Genomic DNA, 16,370 nt, shown 5'->3' on the forward strand with positions numbered 1-16,370 from the left:
TTTAAAACGCAATTCTGTAGAAGAAAAGTTTTCAGACGTAAAATAAACTTTATATTTTAACCAGAAGTGAAAAGAAAAGTAAAAAAAAAAAAGTCAAAGGAAATGGGCTTCAAATTGCTAATACATATTACTAACATCTAATGTGTATTGAAGGCTTTTGTCTGCCCCTCTTTCACCTCGTGGCAGATATTAGGGCTACTGCTCAACCTGCAGTATTAAAATAACTTACCTGCTATTACTTACCCTACCACACTACCTGCCATTGCAGTCTCTTCAGTCCCCACTGGTTTCCACTACCAGGTGCTGGGAGCTAGCAATGTCAACCCCAACGGAAGGGCCACGTGACTGTTGCAGCCAATCATCAGTTTCTTTCAGCTGTTGACTGGCTCACACATCCACTGGTCCCAACACCTGATAACAGTCTGGTCAGAATAGCCCAAGTGATGGGCAATTCATCAATATGACCATCCGGCTTTTTGCACCTCCTCAAAAGAACTCTGTTAACTAGGCGAAACCTCTTTCATTGTGACGTAGAAGAGTCTCATGGTCAAAACGACAACTCCTTCTAGGGGCTTATACATTTTTTTTAAACAAAGCGTATGTCTATGCTTTGTTCTTCCTAAAAATTATAAGAGTTGTTTTTTTGTTTTATGGTGCATTTATGTGTTTTACGTGATTTGTTCCGAATTTTGTTACATATTGGAAAAATGCCCCAGTAAGCTGCAGGTCAACATCGAGTTATGAAACATACAACACGCAGGTGATTTTTGGGTCTGTGGTGGTTTTTCAAAACCCTCTATGCTCAGTGTGGTGTTTTCTTTTCATTGGGGGTATCTGAAGTCAACTGTCTCCAGCAATCCCACAGGGTCAAAGTGAAAAAGTAGGCCCTTCAGAGGCAGAGATCAGAGCTTCAAGCAAGTAGCAAACAAAGGAAAATGTCCAGCACTCATGGGCTTTCCAAAGAATAAAATGATTTATTTTCCATATCACCTTGTACAAGAACAGGACGTCACAGGGTGAACTACTTATACATGTCAGACAAGAAAGTAGTTCTTGCTCATAGCATGCTCACTGAAGAATCCAATGCCCAGTTAAAATATCAACTAATGAGGAGTAATGTGTATTCACAATCAATTACTAAAACAAAAAAAACTATACAATGATATGGTAAAAAGAACCAGAAATAAAAACCTTAATGAACTGGATATAGTGATGAAGACTTATAAATATGAATAATAATGAAATAGAAGAAGGTCTCCCTTTTACCTTCTGATATGGTTAGATGAGATTTCAAAATCATTGCATTTTTTCTTTACATTTTTACAGTGTTTTAACGTTTTTTGTGATTTGGGGTTGTAGATTTAGGAGACTTGCTAGAGTTAGAATATTTATCAATTCTAAGGATTTGTTTTAGCATCAAGAACAGTTCTGCTTAGCAGGTACACGTTCATCTATGAATATTGCTTTAATTGCGCGGACAGGATGGGCAAGGTTAACAGTGTCATACTAAGGTGCCCAGGGCCCACACAAAGTTTATTCTGGAGTCCACTATACAAATTGCATGCAAATATTACCCGATTCCCATTCATAAATTCCTCACTGCTGCATTCTATATATACTTTAATAGAAAGGTGGCTGTACTGGCATGTGCCCGTTTCCACTGAATGTATCTAGAAAATTTGACAGGCGTGATTTGATTGATTCAACCACCCCATAATCCAATTAGCTAGAGAGGGGACATTTCCTACCCATAGAGACACCACTCGAATATTAAAAAAAAAAACCCAAAAAAACACAACATTAAAAGTTAAAAATCGTCATCAGGAAAGCATACATGTATCATGTATTCCATTAACTTTGCTGTACATTGACTATGATTTTTGAGATACAATTCAAGAGATGAAATCGCAACTCAATGAGGAAAGGAAGTGTATAAGGAAAGAACATCACAACTCAACCAAGTGTATTGCCCCAACTAACAAATAAATAAATAATCTCAAACTGTAGGTAAATCTTTCCTTTCCTGAATATACTCAGGAACACTGGGGATAAGAACAGATAGGCAGTGACACTATCCTGATGCACCTTTCATAAATGCATAGTACAGGTAATAGAAGCAGAAACAAGAAAATCATTGCCGTTAAAGGGCAAAACCCTTAACAAAAAACCTTGAGATATCAATTTCTGTATTTGTTTACTAAAAACCTTAGTCGGATGCTGGACATTTTTCCTATCTAAGCTATCCATTGGGTTTGTCTGGAGCGTGGTCCATGCACTGTAAACTGGATTTCACAATCTTCAAGCAGTTACCCTTACCCGGTATCATGCAGCATCTCCATTAAGGGTTGTCCCGCGATAGCAAGTGGGGTTATACACTTCTGTATGGCCATATTAATGCACTTTGTAATATACATCGTGCATTAAATATGAGCCATACAGAAGTTATTCACTTACCTGCTCCGTTGCTGGCGTCCCCGTTGCCATGGTGCCGTCTAACTTCAGCGTCTAATCACCGGATTAGACGCGCTTGCGCAGATGGGTCTTTCCTCTTCGGCTCCCTCCGGCATCATCGGCGTTTTGGCTCCGCCCCCTTGTACGCGGCATCGCGTAGCTCCGCTACGTCACATGTGCCGATTCCAGCCTCCTGATTGGCTGGAATCGGCACATGTGACAGGGGCGGAGCTACGCGATGCCGCGTACAAGGGGGCGGAGCCAAAACGCCGATGATGCCGGAGGGAGCCGAAGAGGAAAGACCCATCTGCGCAAGCGCGTCTAATCCGGTGATTAGACGCTGAAGTTAGACGGCACCATGGCAACGGGGACGCCAGCAACGGAGCAGGTAAGTGAATAACTTCTGTATGGCTCATATTTAATGCACGATGTATATTACAAAGTGCATTAATATGGCCATACAGAAGTGCATAACCCCACTTGCTATCGCGGGACAACCCCATAAAGAAGCAGCGTGAGCAGTCCCATGTAGTTATCTAGACAACGGAGATCCAGGTATGGAGATAAAAGCCTTGAGGATTGCCTAAGGTTATCAAGAGAGTGAAAGGTCATGTAGGCCAGGATTGAGGTGCAAGTGGCCAGAGCGGGGAGGGGGCCACAATATGCAGGTGACACACCACCCACACCTGCAATACCCATGGCACAACTGCCCATGTCGTCCCGATTGTTGAATCATCCATGGATTCATCAAAGGATAAATCAACAGATAATATGGGGTCCTCAAAATACATGTGTTTATGCTAGCATATTTTACCAAACAGGAACCTGAACCAAGTGGGGAGTTAGGGCAATACATGCATGTAGCAGGGGTTTGCAAACACCATGGATCCAACAACTCCAGCGAAACCTGCTGCAAGAAAACAAATACATTTGCAAAAGAAATTTCGAGATGATCCAGCATAAATCATACCACTCAATGCAGATCCATGAATGATGCAATTGACAGTGAACTGTGCGAGGTTTATTATCAACGTTTCAAAGGTACAATCTTAATGTTAAAGACCCTAGGCAGGTGAGCATTAATGGCCAACGTCCCCACAGTCTGCTTTCAGGCTTTTGCCATTGCATGTGGACAGCCACAAGTTCACTGGTGGGTTTTTCCACAGCTGATACTAGAATCAACAAATGCCTAACAATGGGCTGCGCAATATCTTGCAAACTCTTTAAGATGTTTAGATGCTTCTTGCACTGATCCAAAGAAATGGCATCCGGCTTGCCCTGTACTGCTTATTATCTGGATAACTACCCAATTATGGGCCCTACACAAAGTCTCGTCTGCAGGTCAGAAAAGCAGCTAGTTGAACAACTCATGGAAGATTTTAGGGTGTCCCTATGCCCATGAGAAGACCATTGACCCACCATGAAATTCCTATACATAGAGATAGACTCATTTAAAAGCTTGTCCATTGTCGGGCAATAGGTTTCAGGCCACTGTTATGGCGATGAGAGACAGAGCAAGAATCATGTTGAAAGTTGCAGCCAATGATAGGGTTGTTGAACTTTGCATGTAGAGCAATACTGGTTGGAGGAATATTCTACAAAAAGCTAGAAAGAAGCACAGCAGGAGTAAAGAGGAAAAAAAACAAAACAAAAACAAAACCCTTCTAGAAAATCAGAATAACCAAAGCCTTAAAGGGGGGATTTGACAGTGTGGTAGACATTTCCTCAGGAGTCCAACAGGGGTGGAAGTATGGGTTGAGTCCCCTAGATCAAAGCAAGAGTTTCAGCTAGTCAATGATGCTCCAGTTTATATGGTATACTTCCAAAGGACAATGCATGTGAAGATGAAGAAATGGCCACAGCTCTGGGTGTATAGTAACCTGTAGCACAATATGACATTATTAGAGCTATTCCACATAGTCATTGCTGTGAAGTTATGGGCAAACCAACTCCACAAATCGGCATATTGTATTCTGCACAGGCAACCAGAGTGTCAACGTTCCAAGCGCTGCAAACCTTAGTGAGCAATGTCTTAACCACCTCTGGCAGCTTGTTATTCCAATGCGGGCGATCTCATCAAATTCCCTGATAGCACATGGACTGCATCCAAGCAACTTTGGGCAAGGTGATTAAGCCTCCTTGACCACTACCAAGAGGAAAACTTATAAGGATCCTTTGAAAGCTCCTCAGTGCAATGAAGGTGTGGGAAAAGGTAAAGCCACGATGGTAGCTGTGCCTTTCTTCTCCAGGCTCTTCAAGGTAGAAGATGCAATGCTATCCCTCATGGAGAGGTGTTGAAAGGCTGGCACCAGAGCTAAGATAAGGAGCCAGACAAGTGCGAACCAATAGACTCAGGGAGACTGGAAAAGATAGTTATGGCTCCATCGACCATTTTCTCCAATGAACATGAGAAAACATTCTCCATGGCACTCATACTTAACCTTTTCAGGCGTATTCTACATAAACCAAGTAGTATTCCAATCCTGGCATGGTAGTGGGCGATGTCCAGTTGCTTGGGGACAAGGTAATGAGTTTTGTTGCAAAGTCCAAAACCAACCAGAGAGGTGCAGGGGCATGGGTGATCATCATCAGGAAAGGACCCACCTATGTGGAAAGCTCAAGAAGCTTTTAACCATCAGACAACATCCCTTGAGGTTTTTCTAAGATCCATGCTGTCACGTTTCATGCAGTCTTGAGAAGGCTCTGCATAAGGCAGGTTTATAGGGAAAGAGGTATAAATTTCATTCTTTCAGTCTAGATAGCATCCCAAGGCAGCAGCCAGGGGATGCTTGATTAAGCACCTAGGCAGGTGGAGGTCAGATGTATTCAAATCGTATGTGCACAGGGTAAAGAGCAAACCTCACCTACACCAGACCAGACACCTGTTACCTTATCTCTTTCTTCTAAACAGGGGAACAGTCTGGATTATTGGCCATTCCTTTGTCCATTGGGCCACCCAGACAGCAGGATTGAGAGCGTACAGTCCTCAACAAAGACTGCCAGAAGACATATGCTCAGTCCACTGGTTCAAGGATAGAGGCTTGAAATGGTGGCAGGGGAAAAAAAAAAACAATACATTATGATCATTCATGCAGGCGATAATGATCACCATAACATGTCTTTGCAGCTCATAGGCTAAGTACGAACGTACATTAACTGCTGGTTAACAACTTATATAGTGCTAGTACTTACTAGGTCCTCCATAATATAGAGAAGAAAATGGAACCTGGCAGCATCAATACAGGCCGTTGAGAGATCCAGGAAGGGGGTTAATTGTTCCATTGCTAAATTTGTAAAGTCATTATCTGACAGCGCTTAAATTCAAGGGATTCTACCAATGCAATGGAGTGCAACTCAAAAGTAGGTTTGGACACCTGGAATGCACATTTGGTGGCAGGCCTTGTAAATTGGGTGGCAGAAAATAGGGCATTTGGTGGGGAACCCTACTTTTTCTGGCAGAAATGCAGCACTGCAGCCTGGTTGAAGCAACAAAGAGGTCCCCATAATGCAGGGAATTACTGCTGTCAGCGGTAAAGCTGGCTGCCTGTGGGCTACGTAAGTGTTAAGAGCGAATCTCAAAGAGAATGCCAAGCTGACAATGTGGCAACAGAGTGCCTTGTGTAAGCCAGTGGGAGGTGGGCTAGGTGGCTGACATTACTGCCAACTAGGAAAGACCACACCAGGATGCAAGCTGGTCCTGGCAGACCGAAACGAAGCCAGCTAACTTTCCATGGGATTGGTAGTGCCCAATTGGCAACAGACTAACCAATGTAACAATTTATAAATAAAGTCTGGCATCAGCCATGTTTTTTCCCCCCAAATATGGGAGTAATCGGGATGTGAGGACACAGGAGGAAATTAACCAAGCCCGACATCTTTAACACCTTGCTTAGTATGATTTTTACCCAGCACATGGGGCACTTTGTACATGAAGACGCGCACGTCTCTCCATATATTAAAAGCATCCCTGGCTCCTCCATGAACTGCCTTTTTAGAAATGTACGACAGTGCTGACCTGGTGTACATTTCTGGTATATACATAAATCTGCCGGTTCGCGTTCCAAGACGTCCCGTCCACTTTTCAGAGTGTAAAGCCATTCAGGAATATAAATATTACACACACACACACACACACACACACACACACACAAAGCAGCAGCAAAGGTAAAATAATCATCTCTATAGGGGTTGAAAAACAGTGATTTAGTTCAGGACAAAAAGTGTAGACTCTAAAGCCATAGCAAAGAGGGTAAATGGTGCAGAGAAGGCACTATAAAGAATAGTTTGCCACAAATATGCTAAAAACAAACAAGGGATAGGGAGGAGAAGTATCAATTAGGAATATGAGGAGACCGATATAAAAAGGTAACTATATCTCCTCAACTTCCTAGTGTTTAAGGTAACAAAAGCAATGAACTACAAGCAGGGGCATAGTTAAGGCCCCCTGTCCACGGGCATTGCGAAGTCCCATGGCAGATCGCCGCGGGAGCCGCCGCCAAATCTCTGCTGATCAGCCCTATCTGATAGATAGGCTGATCGCGGAGAACAATGATTCTCCGCTCGTGGACAGGGGCCGGCGCTTTCCATAGCAATGCTCATCACGACATATGATTTTTACGTCCGTTGTTATAAAAAGGACATGGCCGCTTCAAAATAGACAGCGCGACGATTTTGACTGCTTTTTAGATGTGGAAATGCTGCAGAATTTGCCACGGTAATTTCCGCCACGTGTAAACATACACCAGCGGTAACAGTGAAAACCCCCAAAGTGGTCCCCAGTGGTAACAGTGACAGCCGACAGCGCGGCCCCAGCGGTAACAGTGACCCCCTGAGACCCATATACTTACCCCCTCCTCCTTGTGGAAGCTCTGCTGCTCCTCTGCTCAGCGCTGCTAGCAGCGCTGATCCCAGGTGCACACTGTGACATCAGTGTGCTGCCAGACACCTCCAGGGGGTGCTCTCGTGGAACCCAAGAGGAGACGTCACGGGAAGAGGATCCCAGCTGCACACTGAAGTCATAGTGTGCGCTGGGACCAGCGCAGCTGAGTGAATACTGGCAAGGGAGTTGCGGCTCCTGCCGGTATTCACTAATGTGGTGAGCGGCTGACGGCGGTGCGTCAGCAGGGAGGACTCTGCCATCTCTGGCACGCGTGCCATAGGTACGCCACCACTGTCCTATAGTTATGCCAGCGACAAGTCAAAACAAAGGGAATTGAAGGTCGGAAAAACAAAGCTGGATATGGTATAACCTATACACTGATAATACCATCTTCTTATAAACAATATATTCCCTATAGTAATGAATCACCATTATGAGGTGGGGAATTGGCATCTGCATAGTTGTTTACTTGATTCTTTGATTAAAATGTAAAAACTACCTAAAACTAAGGGATACTTTACCAATATATTTAAGAAGGCATTCATGCTCTGATTTACTAAGGTCAGTCTTCTCCAGACACCGACAGACAGCCATTTCTGGGTTCTTGCTCCTCCTAATTGCATAGTAGGGTGGGCATTTTTTTTTAATGAAGATGACATTGGTTTGGCTTATATCCTCAGCCAAGGTGCAACGCCTCAACAGTCTCGTTAAAATTGGAAAAGCCCTCTAGAAAGTGTCACTTTTTTATTGTAGATTTTGAATTAATCTCTTATGAAAATATAGTTGGCACAGGACCTAGTTTCCTTAAAGGGGTTGTCCCGAGGCAGCAAGTGGGTCTGTACACTTCTGCATGGCCATAATAATGCACTTTGTAATGTACATTGTGCATTAATTATGAGCCATGCAGAAGTTATAAAAAGTTTTATACTTACCTGCTCCGTTGCTGGCGTCCTCGTCTCCATGGTGCCGACTAATTTTCGCCCTCCGATGGCCAAATTAGCCGCGCTTGCGCAGTCCGGGTCTTCTGCAGTCTTCTATGGGGCTCCGTGTAGCTCCGCCCCGTCACGTGCCGATTCCAGCCAATCAGGAGGCTGGAATCGGCAGTGGACCGCACAGAAGAGCTGCGGTCCACGGAGGAAGAGGCCATCTTCAGCGGTGAGTAGAGAAGTCACCGGAGCGCGGGGATTCAGGTAAGCGCTCCGGTGAGCTTTCTTTACCTCCCTGCATCGGGGTTGTCTCGCGCCGAACGGGGGGGGGGTTGAAAAAAAAAAAAACCCGTTTCGGCGCGGGACAACCCCTTTAAGTGCATTTTTAACCCATTAATGACATTACTAATTTTACACTTAAGAGCCAGTAATTTTTTCCTTTTGTTTTCCAATAGTCACAATTTTTTTTTATCAATGTAGCTGAATGACACCTTGTATTTTGCAGGGTGAGCTTTATTTTTTATAGGAATCAGTTTTGAGTACATTTGTTTTTTTTAAAAAAAAAACAAAAAAAAAACCTAGGTTTTACCTACCCCCAACCCCCACCCCCTCAGGGGGAAAAAAAATTACCATTGTTTATTTTTGTGGCTTTCATCGTGTGGTATAATTATGTTACCTTTGTTCTACGGGTTATTACGATTATGGCAACACCAAAATTTATAGAGACTTTATGTTTTACTACTTTTGCACCATATAACTTTTTTTGTTTAACAAAAAGACTATGTAGCGCCACATTCCATGACTAGAACGTTTTTAATTTTCCATGGACGGAGCTGTGGCATGTCTGTCTTTTAGTGGGACCACTTGTGGTTTTTATTGGTACCAATTTCATGTACATACCATTTTACAATTAAGTTTATTTCTGTGTTGGGGGGTGCGAAGCTTACTGATCATTTTGCTTCCACATTTACAGAATTTACCATGCTGGTTAAATAATGTAATATTTTGTAATACAGATTATGGATGTGGTTATACAAATTGTGTAGTTTTTTTTGCTTCCTTTAATTTTTCGATATCTAAACTCTTGTATAAAGAGGAAAAAAAAAGTCTTAGGCTGGGGTCACACAGGGCGGATTTGCCGCGGCGAATCCGCCTGCGGCCGCTAAATCCAGTTTTAGCCAGCCACGTGGAAGAGATTTCTCAGAAATCTCATCCACACGGGACAGCGAATCCATCACGGCAAAGCTGGCGTTGTAGAGCGGATTCACCAGCCTCAGCATGTCCATTATTTTTTTTTTCTGTTGCGGCCACACTCTCCTCTATTGGAGCGTCGGCCGCAACAGAAAAGCGTGCGACCAAGCTGCTCCAAAACCTAGAAATCACCGATGACCGTTATCAGCGCCGCACGACGATTCTCAGTGGGCGGCGCTGTTAGTATTTTTTCAGCTGGTATCCCACTGGCAGTTCTCAGCGGGACACCAGCTGAAAGCTCCGAGAACAATGCAGCTGTTTGCATATACAAAACAGCTGCTTTGTTCTCAGAGCTATCGGAGGTATCCTGCTCTGCCTGCATTAATTCTTAAGTAGCCAATTAGCTACTTAGAGATATGCAAAGATGATCGCTCAAAACGGTCACTCAAAATGTCATTTGAGTGATTATCTTTCAGTGTAAATGGGCCTTTAGACGAAAATTTATAGGACATTTCAAAAGTTAAGGAAGTATGCAAATTCTATTTATACATAAATATAAAATTTAATTCACAATTTGTTTGATATATCACAGTAAAAAAGAAAAAAATATATAAATCAAATACCTAGAAGCTGTCTAATTTAAATGAAACTTGAGGGATTGTAACCATGATATAAGTGATTACAATATTAGAGCAATAGAATAATTTATTGCAGAGAAATTGACCCCTTGATGGCAGGCTCTCGTACCCAGTTGGGCTACCTTTAAATAGTATACAAGATGTGATATGGGCAGACATGGAGGCATCCAGGTTCAGTATGTTATTCTGCAGCATATCGGTCCACAATTACTGTAACAGCTTCTAGATCATGCAAACTTGTAGTCTACTGCAGTGTTCCAACTCCAGTCCTCAGGGACCGCCAACAGGTCATGTTTTCAGGATTTCCTCAGTGTTGCACATGTGATGTAATTATTGTCATTGCATCAGACATTACCACAGGTGTTCTTACCATAAAATATACTGAAAACATGACCTGTTGGAGGACTAGAGTTGGGGACCCTTGGTCTACTGAAATTGGCACCCCAGATGGTCCTATACATGTTCTATTGCCAATAAGTCTGGCGAACTGGCAGGCCATGGAAGTGTGGCAATGTTGTAAAGGCATTTCTGTGACACCCTGTGTGATGGAGCATTAACCTGTCATTGTCCCTTGTACCACTAGTAGGGGTGACCAACTGTCGTATGCAATGGCCCCGCCAGACCATCACACCAGCAGTGGGGGCAGGATTGAGGTGCTCACCCCTAGGCCTCCAGACCTAAACACGGCCGCAGACAGTGGCCAAACCAAACCTGGACTGGTCACTGAAGGCAATCCAGTTCCACTCCGTAGCAGTCCAGTTTAGTCATTCACGACACTACTACAAATAGAGAAGTCAAGTGGGTGTCAAGGGCAGTACACTTACTGGGCATCATGAGACCAAATGTCCTTTAGGCTGCCTATCCACGGGCGGGTTTTCATTGCATTTCCCGCAGTGATAATCCGGTCGCGGGGAACGCAGTGAAATCTCTCCATAGCGTTGCTATGAAGAGCACTCCCCCCCCCCCCCCCCGTCCATGAGCGGAGAATCATTGCGATTCTCCGCGGTCAGCTTATCTGTCAGGCTGACCAGTGGAGATCCATCTGCCTACCACAACACCCGTGGACAGGCAGCCTTAGTCAAACTCCTGAAAGTGGTTCTGACACTTGCCGTTGCCTCTAACAATGGCGCCACCTGTCTCTGGATGGCAGACAACTAAAGAGTTGGAGCTGCTTGTGCTTGTTGCACAATCAGACGATCCTTTTTGTACTAGTGGTCTGTCGAGGGCATTCTCACGCATTCCCTGGTCTCAATACCTCCTAACAGTTTGCTCAGAACGGCCCAAGTGGTGGAAATTCAGTGATACAACCAGCCAGCTTCACACATCCCAATAATGCACCCTCTCTCAAACTCTTTACTTGGCAAAATCTCTTTGACTGCACCATAGAGGTGTCTAGGTGGTCAACAAGCTCTACTCAAGGAATGGAAGGGGGGGTGAGGTACACACAAGTAGCCTCAGAGCCTTTTTATAGGCCAGAGGGAGAACCACTTTTAAGGCCTCAGGTAGCAATACTGTTCATCTTATGCCAAAACTCTGATCATTTGCATATCTGCCAAAATTGTAACTGCATGCCGAATTTGCAGTAAAACAACTCCTAAGTGCTTGGATTTATGACCCACAACTTGGACACTTCACACCCCATCAGATTGGCTATGCATTTCTGAACTGCTCTGACCTCTGTTACCCATCCATCTGCAGCAATATATAAAAATGTCTTGACGTAACAAACGCTGTGCATTTCGCCCAGTTGGTCATTCGTAACCTGCCTGGTGAAGGCGCCTCAGTACTTCAAAAACTTAGTTACTGTATAATGTCCTCATTATTAATGGTATCACTCCTCTAATACAAGAATATTCAGAAGTTAACTGACGATAAATATTCTTGTATTAGAGGAGTGATACTGGTGGCTGCTTTTCTTGTTGGGTTGTGTGGTCCAAATACAGGACTAAGGGCTATAAACAGGTCAGATGTGTAGAGCTATAGAAGGGGTTGCTCAGTTCATTTTCATATACACCATTAGAACCCCTCCCTTAACTCACAGTTACCCATGTTCAGGAAACTCATGTCACAATCCAAGCAGCAAACTGTTACATAGAGAATCACTTGATTAGGACCAGTCCTGTACTACACTGACAACTCATTTATCTGAAAAGGCGCTATGTAACGCTACATTTCCCCTGTGGTGGCGCTGTAGGGAAAATGCACAAGCAAAACTGTAGGGTAGGAAGGAAATATGCAGCATATATGCTACATGTAAGCATACCCTAATAAGGGATCTGAAAATTAGTTTTCTAAACCAGACAATCCGTTTAACAAAAATCTATCCTTAGGCCGGCTTCACACAAGTGTAAGCGCAATTGTGCGTGCCTTATTGCAACTTCTTTGAGCTATGAACGAGGCTTTTTTTATGTACATCTGCACATTTTACTGTAGTTTTTCTTTCCACAGGGCATGTCTTAGTGCACAGGACACAGACACACCCCATTGGAAAAGGTTAGGTCGTCTAGTTAGTTCCAGATGTGTTCTTTCTCCTGCGCAAGGTTTCACGCATCTCCTTGCATATTGCGTGCGTATTTGCACACCCCGCTTTGACGACTATGGGGTCTTTTAGTGCACAAATATGTAAAAAAGATTGAGCATGTTCTATTTCTTTTTGCATAGCCGAAATGCGGCCACCAAAATATGTGCATTTGAACAAATCCATTAAAATCAATGGGTTCTATTCTCTGCATATTGAATGTGCAAACTTTGTGTGCGCAAACATGTCTGTGTGAAGCCAGCCTTAAGGCATAGATGCCTGAACCAGAGGAATGCACCCATTCTTTTCAAAAACAGCAGGAAAGAAAAAAAAAAAAAAAAGAAAAAATGACTCAAAATCTGAATGCAAGCTTTTAGCAACATTCATTAGAAATGGCAAAACGGGGATACATAGATCCTAAGAAAAATGTTAAACATTAGCTCCATTAGAGAAAAGCCGAGAAGAAGATAGAATTTTGATCTGGTAAAAAAAGAAAAAAGGAGGTGGAGCCAAAACAGGAAGCCCTGTAAAGGCAATGCTTCTTCATCACATCTGTAGAAGCCTATTCTATGCCAGGCCATCAGGGCTCATTTCTTTTCCATTCTTTATGTATTGTCTATTAGGCTATATAAGTATGGGGTGTGAATTGTACAATAAACAAATAAGAGGTCGTATAGCATCAGAATAAAATTAAGAAGGTAACAAATAAATAAATTAAAATCAGGCGTTAGAGATGTACAGAGACAGAACTGACAGCAAGTGTCTAGACTGGCACTACTGAAGGGCATCAGCAGAAATTAATGAATGAATACACAGCAGCAAGTGGGCGTAGGGGTGGAGGCAAGCTAGCGTCATCACACAAGATTTACCAGGACAGCTACCCAGATGGCAGGAAAACAGACAAGTAGAACCAAAAAAAAAAAGGCAGAGGTCATAAGTAGAGAGAAAGTAGAGAAAGTCCAGAGAGCAACTACATCTAGAAAACAGAATAGAAAACAGAGAATTTAGAAGGACTGAGAGAAGAAAAGGCGGCTCTAGAGAACAAGGGATCAAGTAAAACAGATAACAGAAAGCAAGAAAGGTCAGTATAACAAGGGCAGCTGCAAGCCAAGCGCGAACAGAAAGCTCCAGAGGTAATTAACTACTGACAAAGACCAGACAAATATGAAATATGGCCCGCAAGCAAGCTGTCTAATAGGAGCGCATCCTAGGATTAGGGTGAAATTCACACATGGCAGTATTGTGGCAGAAATTTCTGCAACTGTTTCATTCATCTGAATGGGGCTTCAAGAAATCCACATATGCCATCAAAATAAGCTCATTCAGATCAGCAGATCTTCAGAAATTTCAGCAACAAATCTACTAGATGTACATTTTTCTATAAGACTCCTGAAATTTGCCCTCCCAAGTCTTACTTCTGAATCATCCTAGAACCCCACCAGTAACTCGTAGTGTAGAGTAGCTACAGAATATCCAATATCACCTCCCCTTATTAACTACAGTGAAGCAAAGCACCAACTAACCCCATAAAAGACTCATCAGAATATAATTCTGCAGCACTCAACTCTTGTCCTGCCAGAGGTAGCATTCAGCCATTGTCCTGCCAGAGCTGAACTCAGCCTTCGTCTTATTGGAGAGCTGTGTGGTAGCATTCATTCCTTATCCTACCAGAAAGCTGCTACCCATCTCTCCTGCTGGATGGCGGTTAGGAAGCCCCCAACACATTTCCTGCCCGGGAACAGCATGACAGCACTCAATCCCTCATTTTCCAGAGAGCTACACAGCAGCCCTTAACCCATTTTCTTCCAGGGGCTACAAGTCAAAGCAAACCTTTTCTTCCTTCTGTCTCAAAACAAAAGAAACCCTTAAGACCACTTTCTCATATCAGTATTTCAGTCAGTATCTTGCATCAGTTTTTGAAAGCCAATAGCAGGAGTGGGTCTAAAATACGGAAGAAATACAAATATCTCCATTACACCCTCTGTGGGAGACACTCCTGTTTTAGCTTCCAAATACTGATGAGAATACGGAGTGTGAATAAGGCCTTGAGGGGTCGGAGAGCAGATATTAACCCATTTTCTGCATAGCAGTTCCATGTACCATAACCTGTTCCTGCTATGTAGCAGATCCTAAAACATTCTATATGGAGCTGCACTGGACCCTGCTAGGAAGCTGAAGAGCAGCCATTGACCCATTCTCCCAGATGGATGGTAGACAATTCTTAACCCTTCCCTTCTACAGAACTGTTAAAGCAGTCATTACCCTATTCTCTTTAAGGGTGTATTCACACGGGTAAGTTTCACGCGCGAGTTCTGCCTGATAGCGATATGGACGAAACTTGTGCGTGTAGACAGCACATGATTTCAATGCGTTTATTCGCCGGAGCGATTTCTCTCGCAATGATGCGGCAAGATTGAAAAATTGCTGCATGTTCTATTTTTGGGCGATTCCTCATAAGAAATTACCCATTATTGCCTATGAGATCTTTCAAAAAGAAAAAGCGCCACACACTTACGCGCCATATGACTTTTTACCATTGGAAGCCCTTGCGTCGCATCTATGTACGCATGTGAAGAAAATCACATTTTTTTAAGCAAAAACGCATTGTGCTCGCAACCAGAAACGCAAGTTTTAGAGCGTATCATCATCAGTCAGAGTTTTCCGCTTGTGTGAATACACCCCTACTCCTCCCATGCCAGAGTAATGCAAAACAGACCTTAATCCTTTTAGTTCAAGGAAGCCCTTAACCCATTCTCTACCAGAGCAGTTTAGCAAGACAATGAGGAGGCCCTAAGACAAGTCCATCATTCTGGAGATTCCTGAACCCTCACCCCTTGGTGCTTCATCCTCGCTGCTGTCCCCCTCGGAATTGCTTCCCAAGCTGTCTGATTTGGCTCGGTTACGAGAGATGATTGGAGTGGAGCCTGGAGACTTATCCATCACGGAGGGCATTGCTGGTTCCTTTAACCCTTCAATCCTTGATAGGATGCTGTATCTCCTTGACAAACCTCCAAAAATAAAAATTAAAGAGATACAGTGAACAAAGTTGCAATGAAGCAAAGTACAGATTCCAATATTAGACTTCACAGATTAAAGCCCACTGTTTGGGGAAAGTCAGCATGGCACAAACGGGTTCAAGTTATTTTATTGGGGAAGCCAATTACAGGAATGGGGTTAAAGGAGGGAGATGCCTCCCAGAAATTCACAGTTTTTTCTTTTTAAGTTGGTTAAAAACATAAATCAATCAGCAATATAACAAGTCCAGAATTCACAGCGGAGAAACCCCAGCGGATTCAATAATGGCAACAAAAGAACCCAAGTGACATTGTTTTAGGTGAGGGATAAAGGGACGTGAGAGTTGCAGGACTGGGCAGAGTACAAGATTATACATACATCATCATCTATACCTGGAGCTCTGCTTGTGTGTGGCACAGAGAAAAGTTTGCGGAGGTAATGTATCCCTTGTAGGCAGCACGGGGCATGGGATGGATGAGGAGACACAAAGTATCAGAGGAGGGGAGTCCAGTGCTTCCCTGTGCCGCTCAGTCACAATGAGAGCAACCACACACAAGCAGCCTGCTCGCATCAAGATCCGCCGCAGCCGCCTCACTCCCGTGTAGGCATCACTCCGCGCCGTCTCACCATGTGAGTGCACAGCTGCCGGCATCACCCAATGTGACCTCCCTCCTCTCACCCTCTCGTCACCCTCCCTCATCACAAGTACCCTCTCCTCCTCCCCTGCCTCCAGTCACTTACCCTCCCATCCC

General features: G+C 43.7%; 1 protein-coding gene across 2 annotated transcripts in view; it reads right to left on the reverse strand.

Annotated features, from left to right (window-relative positions):
• Positions 1-16,138, reverse strand: part of RCOR2 (REST corepressor 2) — a 33,944-nt gene extending 17,806 nt beyond the window's left edge. The window contains exons 1-2 of one of the 2 annotated variants that reach the window (XM_066582780.1): positions 16,011-16,138; positions 15,435-15,611 (exon numbers count right to left, since the gene is read on the reverse strand). In XM_066582780.1, the coding sequence (XP_066438877.1) occupies positions 15,435-15,555 (121 nt within the window). In that variant the 5' untranslated portion in view covers positions 15,556-15,611; positions 16,011-16,138. Of the gene's footprint in view, positions 1-15,434; positions 15,612-15,996 lie in introns of both variants that reach the window. The other variant, XM_066582782.1, reaches the window with a different exon arrangement.
• Positions 16,139-16,370: the final 232 nt, after the last annotated feature.

This window comes from Eleutherodactylus coqui, chromosome 11, assembly GCF_035609145.1.
Source record: "Eleutherodactylus coqui strain aEleCoq1 chromosome 11, aEleCoq1.hap1, whole genome shotgun sequence".
Classification (NCBI taxonomy): domain Eukaryota; kingdom Metazoa; phylum Chordata; class Amphibia; order Anura; family Eleutherodactylidae; genus Eleutherodactylus; species Eleutherodactylus coqui.